The sequence below is a fragment of the Malus sylvestris genome, chromosome 11 (genome assembly GCF_916048215.2).
Source record: "Malus sylvestris chromosome 11, drMalSylv7.2, whole genome shotgun sequence".
Classification (NCBI taxonomy): domain Eukaryota; kingdom Viridiplantae; phylum Streptophyta; class Magnoliopsida; order Rosales; family Rosaceae; genus Malus; species Malus sylvestris.
In genome coordinates this window covers 35,172,129-35,192,811 of record NC_062270.1, presented here as the reverse complement: position 1 = coordinate 35,192,811, position 20,683 = coordinate 35,172,129, and the positions used below count along the sequence as shown (strand labels likewise).

The window sequence follows — 20,683 nt, the reverse complement described above, 5'->3', positions numbered from 1 at the left end:
TACACTCACTTGTAACGCTATAATTTTCGTAGGCCAGTTTTGTGATTTCAAAATCCAAATGATCAAAATAAAAAGGAAAGGAAAAAGAACAAGAGTGTCATAATTGCCCTGGTGGTTAAGGCATTCCTCTCCAACTCGTTGATCCTCGGATTCAAACTCGTTCCCCTCCCGTTAATGCAGTTTAGAGTAGGACTATCGCTTGGATTAAAATCAAATTACTCATTAAAATCAAAGAAAAGTTTGCATACAGGTGTTTCTCCCTATCATTTCCTTTTCCAAAAACTAGTCTCAAGGGTTAGTAACAAAACCATATAATGCAAAAGTCCAACTGAACTAGTTGAGTATGTAAAAACGAATGAAACAATGGTGTCCAAATCTGCTAACTACATACGGCGATTGGCTCCTCAGGCAGAGTGAAAACTCCACAAGTATACTTTGCAGAAAATAGTTCAGACCACCAAGCCGATAACTACTAATTTCATTTTCAAAGACTCGAGAAAATTTGCACGTCTAAATTCGGCGACGGCACAAAACTTTGACACGGGTATAGCAAACCCAAGCTGTGAAAGGATCAAATCAATGAAAAGGCTGCTCGGCCATTAGTATCAACTCTATAAGAGAACAGAGGCACAGGGTCTCGAATTTACAGTGGAAAGAAACATCCTTGTCAGGATCCATATGAATCAGTACACCATCTCTGAAAATAAATTTTGGATCAAACCTGCGATGAGTACTCAGGGATGTGTCCTCGCTGATGGTGTGGCATTTACATTCCACTGGCAAAAGACTCTTAGTTCCTGAATTTTTGCAGTGACATGTAACTGCTTCCGGCCATTTGAACTCCTCACTATTTCTGTCTCTCATTTTATTATCCGGTGAGTTGCTGAAACCTCCAGAACCGACAATTCTTCTAATGGCTGAAAGAAGATCAACAGACGCTGATGCAACGATATCATGAGCATCCTCTATAGTCCATTGGCTCTTATTTGATCCCCATTTGTGAATAAGAAGTTTATGTGTCAAACTGCGGAGGGTATCTAGGCATGTAGGGCAACAACGATACAAGCAAAGAACCCCAGACTTGGTAGGGAGAAATATTTTGTTCGAGGTGTCAATGCCTACAATATGCTCATTGGCATCACACTTACCATTATTAAGTATAATACCAGCCTCCATTGAGGACAAACCGTTAACCTCGTTGCAGATGGCCCTAGAGCTTGAGAGCTTAATGCTGCCAAATTCACCAGAAGTAGAACCATCCTCAGAAATGACAACAGATTCAGTGCAGTCAAATCCATTTGAATGTTTCAAGGATCCAGAATCTCCATTCACTTCGACATGGTTTCTGTCATTTTCTGATTCATTCAAACTTTCACTGGAACCAAGAAGAGATTTGTCCAGGGTAGAATCCATTACGATGATTTTCTGTCCAGACAAATCTGAAATTGCAAGTCTACCCTCAGAATCAGGATGACCCAACTCACCATCTTTGTTTAAGTCAACACAACCGACTTTTTCAGTATCAAACCCTTGAGGGACACTTTCCGGCACTTCAAGCTCGTCGGAGCATTTGCTAGTATTATTTGGCTTGGGTTCCTCAGTTTGAACTTGTCCATCCACATGGTGATCATCTGGAGGTCTCACATCATCATCTTTTGGATGTCTCACATCAGTTAGCTTAGCATTTTCCATTTTCATTGGAGCATCCAACTCTAAACTGAAATGTTAGCAATCATTATTAGATAATCCAGGAAAACAAAAAAATATAAACAAATCTACAAGGACACTAATTGCAATAGAAGCATTTTACCTATGGAGCGTGTATGCCCAGCTATTAACCACGTCTTCCAGATAGGCCACTTGCGACAAAAGGCGAACATATTGATATCTATCTTTCCCAGCCTGAATCTTTGAATTGACCTCGGCAACTAGAAGCTCAAGAACCTTCCGTATCTCAAAGGAGACTTCCCTGAGTGACGTATAGACACCTCTATATGCCGATAAACCAACAGCAATAAGGCCTCTAACTAGACCAAATTTTTCTTTGCTTTTCGTATTGCTGGAGCTACAAGCAACAGCTACCTTTTCAATTGAGTTATTAGGTCGAACTATACAAGGATTGAATGGCCAGCCCTTCCAAGGTCCACTTATGTCTGCAGAGGGACCTTCTTTGAGTTTTGAAGTAAACCAACAAAGCTCAGCAAAATGAGGATATTGCAGAATTTGATAGCCAAATGAAGATATTGCAAGAAGCAAGTTTGACTTCCCCTTCACACTTCTATTGTCAGGCGGTAGATGAACTTTAAGAAGAGATTCATTAGGACCCTGTGTTACACTGTTGTTGACATCAGCTGATCCATGAACTGTCCTGTGATTAACTATCTCTGATTGATGATCCCAAGGATCACAAGTTCCACACTCCTGGTATGAAGTTGTATGGATGTGGGACTTTTGATGAATTAACAGAACAACCTGTTGAACCATATCCCTTAATAACTCTTCTGTGGATAGATTGATCACCAAATCATGGTTGAAATCTTCATCAATCTGCACAGAAAATCGGGGAACTGTATTCTTCATAGGAATTGACTGATTGCAATTTGATATGTCACTCTTGAAGAACTGTCTTATTCTTACTGGAAGTACTGAATATGGAACTTCCGATGTAGCCTGTCAAAAAAAAAAGTAAAAAGCATTACAAGCTAATTTTGACATTTATTTTAATTATTTAAAATAAAACAGAGATCATGAAGCATTTAGTTTGTACTAATTCAAATGAACCCCAGTTCTTGTTGTAGACTTAAAAACTAGCAAAAAAATTTCACAGTAGTTAAATTTTATTAAGGTTGGTTGAAATCTTCCGCTCTGTTTATCATGTCTCTTCACATAAGGTTTCTTTCATTTCCAACAAAGATGAAATTCAATGCCGACCTTTTAAGCAAGATTTTCCACCGGCCATCATTAGAAGAGTACTTAAACCAAGTCAATTATAGACAATGGAAATAAATGACTACGACCCACATGCAATATAGCCATAAGAGTGGAAACTATATATTTTTCAGGCACAAGAGATCAAAAGAATTAAGACTATTAGAATTAATAAGCCTTTGCCAATGAAAAAATGGTTGAGCTAATACAGTAATACTACATACTCCAACACAGCTAAATCTGTGGAAATATTTGATAAAAGAGGGAAATAAAAACCAAAAGAAAGAAAAAACTGCCTACCAGAATCATCAAGGATGAGGAGACGCAAATAGACTCCACCTGCTCAACAAATAGGTTCCAGGCATGTGAAGCGCCCTGAGAATCACCTGTGCACTCTCCCATTTCTATAGATTTGCATTGCTGTGAAGTGGGCTCACTCCCCTCTTCAACAGATTGACCATGTACAGAATACGATTTTTCATTTTCAGTAAGTAGATGGTTTGATAAGTCGGAATCACTTTCCTCTGTCGTTGGAAGAAGTGTCTCTACAGCCCACAAATCAATTCGTGGCATGAAAACTATAGATGACCCAACACTAGCACATTTCACTGCAAGAGAAAATAAAACTTACTCTTCAATATTCAAAATTGAATTGTAAACTTCAACTGAATCTATAGTTCTCTCTCATGCAGTATAACCACATCATTTTGTAGTTTTTTCTATGGCAATTACCTATACTCTAATTTGCAAATTGAAATATTCCATCAAAGTAATGATCTTATGATACCACTCCTATTCCACGAGCTTAAGCTTAGGACAAAGAGTACCTACTACCAAGTATCAAAGAAATTAATGGAAGTGTTGAAAAGACTTTCTAGGAAAATGAAAAAGAAATATAGGATCAACTGAAGTTCAAACCAAGAGTACTTAAAGCAGGGTAATTAAATACAGTAAGAGAATTTCACCTTGGTAAAGAGAACTCGCAGTAGCACAACTATTGAGCTTAAAGCATTATATCGCAAAATGTTACAGCATGTAGCTCATAGTCTTTATCCTACTAGCAAGCAAGCAACAACAAATTCAAAATAAATAGCGAGGAACATACTTAATATTTTTGTTATGCCTTGCACCATATCTCCATGCCCTTCTTGTAAAACTGTAGCCAAATCAACCTTCTGAACTTGTACATTTCCAACAAAACAATGAAGAAGGCAAGAAGCAAGATGCCTTTGCCCAGCTCTGGGATTTCCAGCAATCAATATCCGAAATCCTGATTTGCTGGTTGAGGCGACGGATATATTCCGCAACAAACTCGGACGTGTGCCACCATGGTGTTTAACAGAAGGCTGAAACTTCAAACTGTCGTCATCATCATGATCGTCATTAAAAACATCAGAATCAGCACAAGTATCATATCCCAGTAAAATGCCAGTGCGCAAAAGCTTTCTCTCTATGTCTTTTGCAACATCTGCTTCCTGAAGTAAGACTGATATATGGGACCACCAACGATCACTGGGCATCTTCTTCTTATTCAAAGCAGAAACCATCACACTTTCAATCATTCTTGCAGATTTTCTGAGAGGAGCCGGCAACCAGAGTCGTTCATCAAGATAAAGGGAAACAAGCATAGTAGATAATGGTTGTAGCAGACATGGGATAAGATGGGTAGGAAGAGGAGAGCATACTACATCATTAGCAGCTACTCCTGCTTCTCTACGAGAGCAGGGAGGCGGAGAACATGAGAGAGCTTCCAACCAGTCCCTGTCCTCCACTGCAAAGGCAGGAAGAGAGAGGCGCTTGTGGTCGGAACCATTCTTTCCAGCGGTAGACAAAACTTCTTGCAAAGGGAAATTTCTCTTCAAAGAAATGATAGCCGCTTGAGTACATAGTGCCTGCAGATCTGCACCAGCAAATCCAGCAGTTCTGCTTGCAACCAACTTGAGGATGGATCCAGCAACTGGTTTTGGCCACTTTTGAGTGTGAAGTGAAAGAATGGCAGCTCGGTCCTCCACTGATGGCAGCGGAAAATAGATTTCCCTATCAAATCGTCCGGGCCGCCTCAATGCTGGATCAACAGCATCAGGACGATTTGTGGCGCCTATAACTACAACTGAACCTCGAGATTTCAAACCATCCATTAAAGCAAGCAGTGTTGACACAACTGAACTATGTGTCTGATCTTGCTGCCTCGTTCGAGAAGGTGCCAACCCATCTATCTCATCAAAGAATATTATAGAAGGTTGACATTTCTCAGCAACCTGAAACAAGAGTCTTAGCTGGCGCTCTGAATCACCTACATATTTCCCTAGACAATCTGCACCTTTGCGAGCAAAATATGCTATCCGTTTATCACCACGTGCACAAGCACCTATTAATGCCCGGACAACAAGAGTTTTACCTGTTCCAGGATACCCATGCAAAAGAACACCTCTAGGAGGTGTGAGACCAAGACTATCAAAGAACTCTGGATATAAAAGAGGCAACATGACAACTTCCTTCATGCACCCAATGACATCTTGAAGGCCTGCAACAGATTCCCAACCCTGAAATAGTTTTCCACTCTCTGAGTCGGAGCCTCCAATGTAAACGGGTGCAATTCTCACCAAATCCCGATGAAGCCTCTTACTTTCACGTTTCAAAAACTCTTCATCCTCACCACAATTCTCTAACCATTTTTCTTCTGCCTCAATATCCTTCCGCAAAGCATCATTTGAAAGTTTTCTCGTTTCCATCTTCATCTTCTTAGCCTTTAATTTCTTTATACGGGCTAAATATTGATCACCAAGAGGTTGGAAGAGATTCCGATGATCAGTACAGGCAATAAGAAATTTGCGATGATCAAATACACAACCATAAGCTCGTGCACAAGGCTGCAGATTACAGAATGACATCAGCCATAAAATATATATGAATGAGCATACATATTATGTTTGTGGGTGGGTGGGTGGGTGGGTGGGTGGGTGGGTGGGTTTGTTGTCTACTTGTCTGTTTACCATAAGCTGGTATAGCACACAAATTCATATTATAAACTGATAAGCATACGGCAAATAAAATAACCAACCAAGTGGTAAGTTCTTGGACACCGATCAACGCGGCACCCAATTGTAGCTCCTGCCCTTCCACAGCGGGTGCATTTTAATGCTCTCCCTCTGCATAGTGCAGCCCTCACATTTTTTAAGCATCCTAAACCAGCAAAATAAACCTGCAAACACAAATCACATGCATAGAACATCAGAGTTGACTGAGATACCTTAACACAAAATGGAAAATACAGTTCTTAACTTCACCAATGGATCTACCAAGCAGTTAAAGTTTAAACCATATAAGTAAATAATTGCATGCATATACAACAGTCACCGATGGATCAAGCAATAAAGGTTTTTGCTTACTTCCTAATTACGTGTTTCATCACAGGTCAAGACAGATGGTAAAACGTAGATACCTAATAATCTGATAAAAACACAGCATCAGTGAATATTCATGCAAAGGAAACATTCTTCTAGATCAGCAAGGTCAGATAGCTAACAGATCCAGATTAACCAACCATTATTTTCAACAAAATAAGTAAAGAGCAAGCTACTGTAAAAAGGTACAAATAAAAAAACTTAATAGAGTGGGGAAAAAACTTTAACTGTAATTTCACGAAGGTAACTGGGTTCATCAATTAATCCCTCGGATTTGAGAAGATAAACTGAGGGTCGGTATTTTAGAACTTCAAAATAACATTTGATTAAGGACAATCCAATCTGTAAAGAAAAGGACAGTAAGGAGACACATGATGAGACTTTTACACAAAGCCTACAGTAACACATGGAAACAGAAAGCATTTTAGTTCAAACCCATTTCGCCAATCTAATAATTATGACTAACCCTTCTTTATTGGAAGACTCTTGCATTTATATACATAACATGACAATAAGGTCCAACACATTATTATAAATACCATGTCTTAAAAGAACTTTATATGTTGATCTGGTAGAGTACTTTCCTAGTGCAATAGGCATGTCGCATGCCAGACATACCAAAATTTGACATCATCGTCATGAAAGAGTAAGGTATATATATGCTTGTAATAAGTATCAAATGCAATGGTATTGTTATAATTAAAGCATCCAAGAATACATAAGATTCAAATGTAAGAAAAGCTCCAAGAAGGAGCCAACGTGTAAAAAAAGCCTTGATCTGTACAGGGCCAACTTCAAAGTTTATCCTTTCATGATACCATACAGGGCCAACTTTGCGGTGGAAGGAGAAGTAAAAAGTTTACAACCAATAAAATGGTCTTGAATTTTTGAAAGGAGATTTATCTGGAATAACTCATTACCAACCTGGTTGCCAACCACTACTGATAACAAACAGCACCAACATGTTCATAAAGATTAAGATATTAAATGTAAAATACAGATAGTAGTATAGTACTATGATGTAAAGTATAAAACGTTTAAAAGTTAGTCAAGAAACCCCACCTCTGGACTCCACACAGCACAGTTTTGATGGACCCATATTCCGGCAATACCATAACGATCATTTACAGGACCCAACAGACGTCCAAGCCAACCAGGTTCATCACCAAAACCATCCCATAGGTTATAGTTAAGTTCCTCAGAGGCTGAAGAGCCACAGTATGCCTCATTCTCGCTCTCACCCGTATCATGAACTAATCTTTTTGGAGGTTTACCATCAGTCCCTCCCCCACACAAACCACACCTTCTGCCCTCCTTAATGTGTGGCTTGCCAAGTGTATCACTTTTCCTATGTTTAAACTTATCCACCTTCGCATTATTCATTTCTATTGCAAGCTCTTCATCAGGCTTGGATGAATAAGAATCCTTCCCTTCATGACACCCTGCTACTTCCACTTCATTTCTTGAAACTCTAACAGCTTCTGACACCCTAGCATCCCCTTGATTTTCTCCTTCCTTCACACACTCTAGCTGTTTCACATGCTTATCATTATTTTCTTCTTGAATCACGCACTCAGATTGCTCCACCTTTTCATCAGCATGTTCTGTTGGCTCCACATTGTCCATAGCTTCCACATGCTCATCAGCATGTTCCATCGTCTCCACATTGTCCACAGTTGCCACAAGCTCATTAGCATGTTCCATCGTATCCACATTGTCCACAGTTGCAACAAGGTCATCAGCATGTTCCATCACCTCCGCATTGTCCATTGTTGCCACATGCTCATTAACAATGCATGCTTCCTCTAATTTTGAATTCTCCCCTGCCTCAGTTATCATTGTGGAATCATCGTCCACTATTTCCATTTCCTTGCCACCATCCATTCCGCTATCCAATTGCATAGCAACATCTTCATTCTTAATTATCACCTCTGCTTCCTCCTCCACAGGTTCATCTTTATTCGCGGGCAATTCCTCTCTCAGTTCATGGTCTGAACTATTTGTTGCTCTAATCCTCCCTGGTCCCTTTGATTTGACAACTCTATGCCTCCCACTTTCAAATTCCCCATTCTTATCATTCGATCGAGTCCCCACCATCTTCTCTTCCCTTCGGCATTCACTCACCTCTTCATAAAGCTTCCGTTTCCCTTTTACCCCAAAACCCACATTTCTACCCCTTGATCTCAACCTCGATCTCCAACTTCCCGGCGTTTCCAAATCTTCCTCCTTCACACTCATCCCAGCACCCACCACTACATTCTTATCAACCTTCCGCCGCTTCTTCGGCGGTGAAGGAGAGACATCAAGCAAAATCGGGGCACGGCGAGCCCTCCCGCTCCGACGCAGCTCCACCTCACCACTCCCCGATCTCCCCGGCCCAGGTCCCACCCCACCATTATGGTTCCTCTTATACTCCTGCTCACATATAGCATCAAGCCTCTTGTGCTTCTTCCTAAGCCGAGGTCCTGACCGATTCGACACCGTACTTTGCTTCGACGAGAGTCGCATGGCAAGAAACACACAAAAATCCTATACAAAACTCTACAAAACCAGTGCTTATGTATATATCTGCGATTATATGCACAAAAATCTGAAGCTTTGGGCAAATGGGTATCGATTAATCGCTTTGTTCTTCCAATTAGGTGCCCGATTCAGCTGGATTTATAAAAGAGAAGCTGTATTGAAGTAGAACAGAGGCCTAAGGGACTCACCCGGACATCTCTGAGTCGATCGGTTTTATCCATGGACGATGAACAAAAAGAAATTCGAGAAAGGAACAGAAACCCTAGAAATCAATTTGGGGAAGCATGCTGAATCCCCCTTCAGCTGGTGAGAATTTTGGGGGTGTTTCCGGAAGATTGGGTCTTCTGGGTTCGGGACTCTGCGTCCTTATGAAGGTCTCTCTTTTCTTTCTCTTCCTCTGAAATCTTCTCTGTTTGCTGTTTAGTTATAGAGAGACACTTAGGGCGAAAGAGAGAGCGCGCATGGAACAGAGCTCCTCGCTGATTTTTATTTTTTTTGGGTTTCTTCCCCACGCGCACCCATCGTGCGTGTAAACAAGTTTTGTGATACTCGAGATCTCATCTTCTGTTCTGTTTAAGAAATACAATATTGGAATTGGAAACAAACTCCAAACTTGTGACTTTTAGCGTATGAATAAATGTTCTTAATCATTTAAGTTATAAATTTCTTACAAACTTAGATCAAGAGAACAAATATGTAATTTTTTGTGCGTAGTGAGTTTTTTTTTTTTTTTTGCTCAAGTTAAAAGATTCCGACAAAGTTTTAACAATATTACACTCATGTATTTAATTTTATTTTTGTATGTATTCTTCATGTTGATTAGTGAACATTATATTTATTTTCTAAAAAAATAAAAAAGATTAAATGATTTATGCGAGTACAGAAATGATACCAAAAATAAAATTATGTAGAAATACATGTTTTTAATATCTTCAAATTCCCGTACAAAATTTTCAATCTTTAATCCGAAAGAGCAAATGTCATTTCTTTCTGCTTTTGATACAAGAGCAATCAGTTTTATCAAGTCATACGATTTCAGATTAGTGGGAATTGGAATTGAGAAATGGGATTTGAGATTTGGGATTTTAGGTGGAAGGATTTGGTTTGGTTCATGGGAGGTTGAGTACACGCGCGTGGAGAAAGAGTAGGGGGTGTGCAACTTATTAGTGTAATTTGCTCAATTTTGCAAGTGCATGTTCGATGCATGTTGTTGCCGCCAAATGTGTTGGATTCTAATTTTCGATGTAGCAGAGAGGGATGGGGTGGGAGTGTTTTGGCTTTGGCTGTACATATGTCATAACTCACAAGGGGATTCAAAGAAGCACCAACGGCTCTTTTTTAAGTGCCAAAAATGTTTAGGAAAACTGTATATTATATAGAATGGTGTTATTCACACATTTTTCTTTATCTGCGACCAACGAATCGAATGAAAGGTAAAAGGGGTGAGGCACCGCCTAATTATATATTTCGCCAATAAAACCAAGTAAAGAAGAAATTAAAATCAATTACAATCCTCAAGCAAAGGATCAGTAATATATTGAGGAGATTTCTCAACCCGAATCCTTTATGTAAAAGTAATAATATCCTAGTGGATAGGATGTTGGGTTTCTACATGTGACACTTGCATTTGAAACTCCCCCTCCCCTTTATTATTGTAATAGTTTTAAACATTCTCGATCCCCTTAATAATAATAAACTTTATAAAAAACGACAATAAAAAATGGGAAGTGATTTTCACACTTCTGTTTAATCTTGACTGTCAATTCGTCTAACCTATTCAATCCAATAACTAGAAGTAAAGAGGGATTTGTGAGAAGATAAAAAAAAAGTGTAAAAATCACTTCCCTACAAAAATAACTAGTCACCGGGTGAGTATGAGCAAAGAATTCGTACTCAAGATTACCAAGAGGAATATATGATTTACTCATGCTGTATTTATGGTCAAACGATGTCGTTTATAGATTTGAGATTTAGCCCCATGGGAAACTAGAAAAATAAGAAAAGATTTAGGAATTAGCATTTAGGGTTTAGGTTATATCTAGAGAAGTAATTTCCGCACATCTCATTTTTTTTTCCTTACACACTCCTGTTTATTGCAAAGAGAAATTTGGAGACAAAAAGAAAAAAAAAAAACTGGGGTGTGTAGAGAGAGTGTGCGGAAAACATTTTCCTATATCGAAGAAAAACTTAAGACACGTCAATTCAATTCTCCATCCCCCAATATGAATTTGCATAAACAAAACAAAAACAAAAAACTTTGGTGGTAGAAGTGGAGCAACAGAATCACTTCAGATCAGTAGTGGTAAGAAATCAGGATTTTGAAGTGAAGAACTGGAAACCTTTGGTTCCTTCATTGTACAACTAAGTTAATTTTTTAAGAAATCCAACTAGAATCAGCTACCTAATTCTGTTCTTGAACAGAAATTCGACATTCTCAGGAGAATCGGGATTCCTCCTTGCGCTAATCTGTATAACCGCACCATCAGCGAGCATGTGTTGTAATACCCTTGCTATGTTCTTTGAGTCATCAAACCCAAGATGGTGACTTCCCAACAATGGTATCTGAAGTTCCTTCATCATCGTCATCATTCCTGTGGCCTGCAATCCATAACGAAGCAAAAGTCTTAATGTTGTGTGTTGGAATATACTTCAGAAGAAAATGTTTGGATTTAAACTTTTAGTGTAAATTGTTAAACAAGCTTTCGAATTCTTTTGATATTAATAAAGTCCACGAGTGAAGGTGAACGGGTTCTTTTCTTTCAAATTACTCTCTAAACACTTCAATATAGAATGCTCTTCTCAATCTAAGACAAAATGTATCAAAGCCATCTTTTATGCTTTTTTAACATCTAGATAAACGATTTAAATTAGGTAATAAAATTGAATCCCTCATTTCAATGCACTTATCCAAATGCAATCTAAAACGATTCAACACGGAAAAGATCCTAAGAAAATCATAAAAATTCAATCCCTATTTGATGTATCAACGACTCAGTGATTTTTCATAGAATTATGCTTGATCGCACAGTTAATCGAAAATACATGATATGGTAGACCACTGGAATCAAACAGATTTGGTTCAAGAAAAAGGAAAACTTAAGATAATACACCATACATGGACAAAGTGAGACTAAACCACAGAGAAGCAAACTGAATATAAGCCAAACCAGGGCAGGGATTAAACAAATTCTCTTTGTTATAAAATTGATTATGATGTGTAACCAGAAAAACTCGGAAAGCAATTGTTTCATGCTCAGTGATCAAGAAGCTTAGCATTGACGTGACCCTGTCAATTAATGGAAACTAATATACTGATTCTATGATTTGTAGGTTGATACAATTTAACATCATCAGGCCAAACCAATACCACACCCAACAAAAGTTCAAACTTCAATTGCATCAATATTCAGTATTAATTAAATTACCGCCATGTTTTGGTTAAACCATTCATCCCTCAACTTCCATATCACATATCATGAGCAAAAGGCATGTGACACGTTTTCTTAAAGATATGAAGATATAGTGTGAACTTACCCTTCTCTTGTAAAAATTTAGATAGACATCTTTGATATTGATCCATTCCATAAAATATGAGGGAAGCTTCATCCTTGACACTTTGCATTGCTGAGGAACTTTTGTTTTCAAATCCCAGTTTCCACTGATAATAGCTCAACAAGATAGATCAGAAAATCCAGAAATGATTCATCTCGATTGAATATCATAAGAGAATATTTCCTTAGCAATTTTTAGTGGAAATCGTGGAGTAAGTAAGGGGCAGCACTCAAACTTGAACACCAAATTTTACTGGAAAATAATAGTTCCATACGCCATGCTCAATATCAGAGCTAAACTAGCATCATTTACAGTTTAAAGTTAAGCAGAAAGAGAAAAGGTTTGCTATCATAAGATACAGGCCAGATATATTAATGAAAAGTGAGATTTACCAAGTGACGAATGCTGCTCGATTAAGACACCCACCCAACTCCTCTCCCCACAACTGATGCTGAATTAACCATGCTTCAAATTGTTGAAGAACATCCTTAAATGGTATAGCTGTATCATGCCAAACACTGCAAATCTGTATGTCATATTTATGTACCACTACAAGCATAACGAGAAAACTCCAAATGTAATTAACTAAAATTATTACAATATGACAATAACTTTTCAGTATTAGAACTAACATATGAAATAGTGTTCAACTTAACACTACAATTCCTGTTTATAGTCTACTTTCTCTCATGGGAACAACCCTTATTCAATTACTGTGATTGCTAGTCCGGTATTGAACCACTCTCTTAGAGGGTTATCTTCTTCACAACATTCTTCTTAGGCTTTTTAACCCAAGCACTCACCCCAAGAAATTTCTTCCAAATCAGCAATTTCTAGGTCTGCAAACTTGTATCCTAGTTCAAGACCTACAAATGCAAAATATTTCATTCTGACTGGGTCCATTTAGTTTCTTTCTGGTAGTGAAGTTGCTAACAAATTTAATGATACCAACTTTTTTCTTTTTGTATCAGATCTTTAGTTTCATGCCATTCGTTTTCCAGATTACATCAGATAACATCAGCTCTGTAGTTGTATCAGATCCGAAATATTTTAATAAGCTACTAGCTACTGTAAACCAAAAATTGAATGGCACTTGACAACGAAATTTTATCACAAAAACATATGTGATATGACAAATAAATAACTACCCATAACCATGTTAAAATATTTTTGTCTTCATCTAGCTTTCATTACCCTTCTTTCTAAATTTTTTTATATAGCTTGATCTACCAGTGTTTTGACTACTTTCTTAATCTGCTAAAATGTGATAAACGTGAAGCATAAGTGCCGCGTGGTCACAACTCACAACTAAATTACTTGCATACCGATCGACTCCAAATTTGCCATACTTTCCTTCAATATATTCATTTATTCTTGTCTCGCTCATCTCCGTTGGCCTCACGAATCTGCAAAGGAATAATGGAAAAAGTTAGAAACCAAAATTACTGTTCTAAATACTTGTGCAGGAGCACAATGAAAGGAAAACAAACAAACAAGAACCAAACAAAATAAATTATAAAAATAGAATTCGTACGGAAAATCAGCAATAGTAATGGTTTTCCCCTTAATTGTCTGAGCATTGGTTCTTTACAGAATACCAGACAGATTCATTGTTCCATTGGCAACATGTCCAATACTTATAAAAGAAGTATGAAAAATGTACCAAAGCAGATCCTGCTAGTAAATGGGGAACGTAAAATAAGCAATTGGTGGTTTGCATCATATGCTCCTGGTATACATTAATTTTATAGCTTTGAAAATTTTAAATCATGCTCAACTATCGTATGCATGAAACAGAAAACAAAAACAATATAATCTCTAGCAGGAAAGGCAGATTAGTAATTGAATTGCACTAAAATGTGTTGAGGAGGTGCTGTAAAACCTGTGGAAAAAATCCACGACATTCATGGTTTTTGCATCAATCATCAGAACTGGAAACTCAAGAATTTCAACTTTTCCCTCCAAATCAAGTACAAGAAAAAAATCTAGGTTCTGAAAGCGGATGCCGTTTGACATCGAATTCGTCACTTCAAGATCTCTAGAGCAGTTATGATTGAACTTCTCCATGTGCATAGGATCCTCCATCTTCAAAACAAAGTAACTCTAATTAGATTACATGTTCTTGATGTAATATGAATAATTAAACCATCAAACATGAATCTTTTTCCCCTTTAGTAATTGTCCTTCCAAGACAACCTGTGAATATCTATGTAAGAAACTGGTAGTTTTTCCCTTTCTACAACGCCAATATATGGCTAGTGACACATTCAGCAGCTAACCAAAACTCTAATTACACCAATATGCAAAATGTTACTGTTTGATCTAAAGACCAAATCCAATATGACATTCTAAATAACAGTAGAAATGGACCATGCTTATCGTGCTGAATATAAGCAATACCCTGCTGAAATGCCAGCATGCAAGATGATGATAACTGCAATGATAACATCACTACTAATTCCTTGTTTGCAATGCCAAATAAACACACACACACACACACAAAGACGGAAAAAAAACTGTACGTGTGTGCATGTGATAGAGTTAAGGAGGCAGAAAGTGAAAGAACGGAAGAAGAGGGGAAAGAAACAACAGCAACTCAAAGGGTAGAATTTGCTGGATTTTGCTAGAACGCAAGAAAATCTAAAGGGTTGGACTTACCAATGGATCAAACATGAAATCACAGGCTTCAAAACACATATCCCTCACGTGTTTGTTAGCCATATACCATTATTTACCAATAAACAATTTTTATCTATACAGAGACAACATTCAAGAGATAATCAGCAGCTCACCGAAACATTAATTCCACTCACTCACAGGAAAAAATGCAACAGCAAAGTAAAGCAAATCACTTTGTCTGAGGCATTCAATCAAACACATGGAATGCAAGATAATCCTCTACTCAATTACGATACAAACAGTATCCGAAAATGACGTCTCGACACCAAGCTAACTACACAAATTGTTCCAGAAAATCAAATTATGAGTAGAGTTGATTCGTGGGCTAAGATTGAAGACTTGAGGGTGTTGGTGGTCTGAAGCTAGAACCTACCATAGTGCACTTCCGTTGCGTGTAATACAAACACATGGGCTTCCACCGTTCGGCGGTCTTTCGAGGAGGCGGGACCCGCGGAGCCGGTGAGTCTTGGGTTTCGGAAGCAGAAAGGGAGGCAAAGGCGGCGAGTGAACGGACGGGAGGAGGAGGGAGTAAGGGAGAAATGGGAAGGAAGGGTTTGAGAGTGGTTGAGAAGAGTGAAGGAAGAAGTGGGAGAGTGACAAGTCTGGCTCTCGGAAACGCCATTACTGCCACTTTGCTTTCAATTCTCTGAGTCTCGGTCACTCTGTATGTGGCGGTTTTGCTTAACGGCCTCTTGGCGGGTAATCATGAAAGGAAAGGAAACAAACACCGGTCCAATGTGAAAACCGGTCGATTCATAATTTGAACCGATTATAATCCTGTCACACCCTTCTAATTACCCGAACCATTCTAGTCACTCAAACTAAACCAACTCGAGTTAATTGAATCGGTTTTCATACCAAAGAGTAAAGAAGTGTAATCTTACACAAGACCGAACCAAAAACGCAATTATTTTTTATTTTATTATTTACTATTATCATGGAGAGAGTTTAAAACTAATACAATAATTTAAGAGTGGGGAGTTTCAAATCCGGAATACATAAATATAAACTTAACATCCTATTCACTAAAATATTAACTGCTAAATATAAAAATGGGAGAAGAAGAGCTGAGCTTGAATTCATAAATAGAATGAAATAATAGCGAGCCTAGTAGGGCAACGAACATCGCTCAAGGGTATCTATACAAAGTCGTTCTCTTCTTCACTTAAGGGGGAAATGCACTCTTTGAATGATACTTTATTCATAAAAAATGAATTTTCCTTTTTTCAGAAGTTATACGAACTTTATAAAAGTAAATGTCACGCTCCGCGTGTCACAAATATGGGGCATTCTAATCAAAGGGTCATTCTCGGTCCTATTGGGGTAAGGCTAATGCACTAGCCAACCGATGTGGCGATGAACACGATGTGTCGTAAACCAAGCTGTTCATCTCGTAGACGGAGGAGATATAGGAAAATCACTTAACTTTAAAAGCAATATGAACCAACCACATATATTAATTTTTTGATATGTTGACCAATTTACACTCTGAACTTGCAAGTTAGTGCCAATTTCTACTATGAACTTTTATTAATGGCCAATTTCCTCCTCAACTATCAAAATTTTCATCAACTGTTCTGTCCAATTTGCCACCCAAATAACACGCGAAATGACGTTTTTACCCTACTACATGACTCATGCGTTGTCCACGTGACAAATATGATCATCACCAATATCGTGACTGTTGATGGTTAAAATGGTAAATATGTCATTACCCTTGATTGGCAAATTGAAAATTGAATCATCTCCAGTATCAGTTAATGAATACAAGGAACTGGAAGTGCTTTCAACTACAACATCTGCAATATCATCAAAATAGGTCACTCTATACAAAACCATTCTACGGAATGCACATGGCTGCTTCACGACGACCTTCAAGCATGTCGAAATAGCCAAGCTGAAATGTCGTTTTAGAGCGAAATCATCCAATCACTCTTCAAACTCGGTGACATCCATCACATCAGTCATGACACCCTGGTTCTGCATTTTACGCAAGTCATCAATCTCCGCGGCTAACAATGGATCATGCTTCACTTTATCTAGCTGCAATTTCGCAGGGCAAGCTGACAGGAGGAAAAACCAAAGGGTTAAACGATCTCACCAAGGGTACAAGTCCGTCTCATGTTGGGGAACAAAAATTTTAAATACCTGCAACAGGGCAGCGTGTGTTGTTTCCCCGTAAGTACTGTGTGATTGCCCCTTTGTCATAAACATGCTTGCATATGATACTGCATAATCAAGGAAAAACTTTAATAAAATTGGAAAGGTCTACAAATGTACCGTATGAGATAAGCAAACATAAGTAGAGATTGCAAACGCCTAAACAACCACAAATACTCGATGTTTTATAACCACGCTAACACTCAGCAAAGACCGTAACCAAACTCTCCCAACAAAAGAGAAGAAAAAAAACGTCTGAAGTTACTGATACAGCACCTCCGAACTGGATGCTCCAGTTCAATGACAGGCTTTCCACTCAATGGGCAAGTGACATTCAAAATAGTGCTTTGGTTGCTCGTCATTATAATGTCTTCCTGCTCTTCACCTGGCATAGGCTCTCCTGCGTGATGAACTTTCTGCAGAAAAATATTAAAAGCACCATCCCAGAATTTAGATTCTTTTGCTTTTTTGTTTTTTAGGGAAGGTGAAGAATTCTCCCTAAATAATAAGAAGGTTGAACAATACCAAACATAATAGCTTCCATTCCTCAGTTAGATATTACTTCCATTTTAAAGAATATTTTCTCTGCTCCTTTGCAGATTTATGTTAAAAGTTCTACAAAACTATAAACAATTGCCCAACAAACAAGAACACTATGAAGAAATCAGTTTCATAAGAACTTACTTTCTGCTACTTCCACTTTATATTTTTATACCAGAGTCTTAGAAAGATTGCAACAATCCTTTAACTTCACGTTTACAAACAAGCAAAGACGATTAAGCACGAGTCAAACTTATGAGGCACAGAATGATGGTGAAACAAAACATGCAGCAAAAGAAGGATTTGAAACCCAAATATCAGTAGTGACCTTAACAACAGTCAACACAAATGACTGATCCTACAAGTTTCAAAATGCATCAGACGAGGTATAGTTTAGATACCAATGAAGCACTCAATATTCATTCCCAAGCATGGAGAATCATGTATCGTAAACTACATATCTCCATTTAGAGTAACCACAGGATTATCATACAACAGAACCTATTGTCATAAGCTAAAGAATGCCTTTATTTGTTAACAAAGGCCACCATACTATATGGTCCTTCTACCCTTAAACATGCATAAGAAAAACTACAATAAACAGTATTTCCACGGATCATATTCATTCTGGACAGATATAACACCTAAAACTATCAATTTGCTTTGGAGTTAGACCTGTTATAATCCAATAAGTGGTTTACCTCCCCAACACTTGCCTGGCTTCTTTGCCTATTATTTGCAGTTCTAATTCTTTACATATACTAGCATGCAGCAACGAGGTTACAGTGGTCATTTACAACAGTCTAAGGATTGGCAAATATTAGTAAGAAGAGAGCTTAATAAGAAATACACTTGCTCAGTTTAAAGAAAATATGTACCCTTTTAACCATAGGCATCGATAGCATTCCCTTCAATGCCAGAAATAAAATAATTACACAAAATATTGCTAAGCTAGGCAGAAAAAGTGTTTAAAACAGTTGTTTGGTTTCTAACTAGTTGGCATCATTCCATGTGAACTTGCCTGTCATAAGAAACTTGAGGCAAAGTTTATTACAAAAAACCGAATAAGAAGCAACATTTACCAATTCATTATGCTTGCTTTTAGCATTGTCCAACTGCATCGTCAAAAGTCAGTGAAAATTTTCAAAATCTTATTCTGTGCATTTAAAGTAACAAAAGTTCATACCCAGACACCTTCCCGGAATTGACGCATTAGTGGATGGTTTTGGGGAACTGAAGATGAGTTTGCCTTCAGCTGTGCAACCTCATTCTTGAACAACTTATCGAAATCCGTAAGCTGGTCCATCAACATCAAATAACCATATCAGCTTGGATGGATTAGAGAAACAACAAATAAATAAGCAAAGTCATTGAATCAGAAACTGTGCAAGAAGCAGAAAATTCCTAGCACCTCTGGCCCAGGTTGGTATATAACTCCAACAGATTCAATTGCCGACGAAAAATGCGAACAGTCTTCATAAGTATCCACCAATTCAACAACGGCATTTTCGAGCTCTTTCACCTGTCCCATTTTCGGGTTTTTCATATCTCGACAAATGCTTCATATCTTGAATCTATGATCTATGATAGGACATTTTAATCACATTGAAATTCCATTTTCTCTTAACAGTTTCTAGCTAAAAAATCCAAATGGCAATAATTAGATAAAACCCAAAACTTTAAATTACTCAAAAAATTCAGAAATTTGATAAAGTTTCAGGCTTTTAGCAGCAGCACCTACAAATTTCAGAAACTAAAACCACTTCTCGTTCAAAAAAATTAAATTAAATTAAATTGTTTTTTAAGGAAATTACCATCTCAAACTGCTTAGCCCTTTCAAAATCAACTGCAATTTCCTTCATCAAACTGAAAGCTTTCCCAATATCCTGAAAGCAGAGATAATCTTCCATAAGAAAAACAATAAATTGCTATTTTTTTCATTCAAAAATAAAAAAAGGCATAAGCCCTAGGAGCTTACGGAGATAAGAGACTGGTTGTCCTCGTGGAGATTGGATGTGGCGGTTCGGATCCGTCCAGTGACGCCATGAGTGCGAGAGGTCAAGGCCATGGAGGGACGTGGGTTTTAGGGTATTTCCACAACCGGGTTTGGGCGAACCGGTTGGCTGATTGGCGGGTTCTTAGCTGGGGAGTCGAGGCAACAGTTCAGGAGGACGGACTCTGAGCGATTTTGGAGGGAGATTGAGTAGAAAGAACAAAAAGTCCGAAACGGCATTGTACTTCGGGTTAGTTTGGGAGTGAGGTGCTTAATAAAACAGCACCCATAAAAAAAGATTGTGAGGGTTTTAGGTGTTTGGTAAACTAAAAAAAAAGGCTTATTTTGAAAGCTGTTGTGAGAATAAGTTGAAATCAAATGAAAAGCTAAAGCAGCTATTTGCTGCTTTGGAAAATTGTCTTTTTTTCAAAGCACATAGAGCTACAATGCTCCTTTAATGAAAAGACCCACGCCGGACTTGTGGGCGAAGATCGAGTCGACGGCGAGGGAGGAGATCTCGACAGCGAGGGAGGGTTCGGAGGTGGTCATGTCGATGAGGATGCCTCCGGGGCGGAGTCCAAAGAGTGCGCCATTAAAATTACAAATGATGTCATTATCATTTAAAACACCAAAATTTTCCATCTCCCTCATTGTAAATCACACAGCAGCCACAAAACACTCTTAGACTTCAACCTCCCCGCCTCCCACCACCTTCAACCTCCATTACTTCAACCTCCCCCGCCTCCCGCCACCTTCAACCTCCATTTTTCGGCCTCACAACACCATCAACCTCCATCGCCTCCCACCACCTTCATCATTCGACGAATGATTCTGACAAACAATTCGCATTTGTGCTAATTCCAATGAACAATTCACCCTTGCGACTGAGAAATCACGATCAAGG

General features: G+C 38.3%; 2 protein-coding genes and 1 pseudogene across 2 annotated transcripts; all 3 read right to left on the bottom strand.

Moving 5' to 3' along the window:
- Positions 1–312: 312 nt before the first annotated feature.
- Positions 313–9,280, bottom strand: LOC126589421 (uncharacterized). Its single transcript, XM_050254710.1, has 6 exons — positions 7,395–9,280; positions 5,990–6,130; positions 4,034–5,798; positions 3,229–3,536; positions 1,811–2,670; positions 313–1,717 (listed from the first exon to the last, which is right to left on the bottom strand). The coding sequence occupies exons 1-6, from the start codon at positions 8,838–8,840 to the stop codon at positions 577–579; spliced, it is 5,661 nt and encodes a 1,886-aa protein (XP_050110667.1). The 5' UTR covers positions 8,841–9,280; the 3' UTR covers positions 313–576.
- Positions 9,281–11,009: 1,729 nt separating this feature from the next.
- Positions 11,010–15,822, bottom strand: LOC126588250 (uncharacterized exonuclease domain-containing protein At3g15140-like). Its single transcript, XM_050253336.1, has 6 exons — positions 15,460–15,822; positions 14,290–14,492; positions 13,733–13,813; positions 12,800–12,925; positions 12,390–12,513; positions 11,010–11,453 (listed from the first exon to the last, which is right to left on the bottom strand). The coding sequence occupies exons 1-6, from the start codon at positions 15,706–15,708 to the stop codon at positions 11,253–11,255; spliced, it is 984 nt and encodes a 327-aa protein (XP_050109293.1). The 5' UTR covers positions 15,709–15,822; the 3' UTR covers positions 11,010–11,252.
- Positions 15,823–16,774: 952 nt separating this feature from the next.
- On the bottom strand, positions 16,775–20,011 carry LOC126588258 (E3 SUMO-protein ligase MMS21-like; annotated as a pseudogene).
- Between the last annotated feature and the right edge of the window lie 672 nt (positions 20,012–20,683).

Excerpts from the sequence above, each read along its gene's own strand:
- LOC126589421 (XM_050254710.1), bottom strand. The coding sequence starts at position 8,840 with ATGCGACTCTCGTCGAAGCAAAGTACGGTGTCGAATCGGTCAGGACCT. Across the intron at positions 6,131-7,394 it reads GTGCTGTGTGGAGTCCAGAG|GTTTATTTTGCTGGTTTAGG; the intron begins GTGGGGTTTCTT and ends TTGTGTTTGCAG. Across the intron at positions 5,799-5,989 it reads GTCCAAGAACTTACCACTTG|CCTTGTGCACGAGCTTATGG; the intron begins GTTGGTTATTTT and ends TGTAATCTGCAG.
- LOC126588250 (XM_050253336.1), bottom strand. The coding sequence starts at position 15,708 with ATGGCGTTTCCGAGAGCCAGACTTGTCACTCTCCCACTTCTTCCTTCA. Across the intron at positions 12,514-12,799 it reads CGAGCAGCATTCGTCACTTG|TGGAAACTGGGATTTGAAAA; the intron begins GTAAATCTCACT and ends AGCTATTATCAG. Across the intron at positions 11,454-12,389 it reads TAAATTTTTACAAGAGAAGG|GCCACAGGAATGATGACGAT; the intron begins GTAAGTTCACAC and ends TATGGATTGCAG.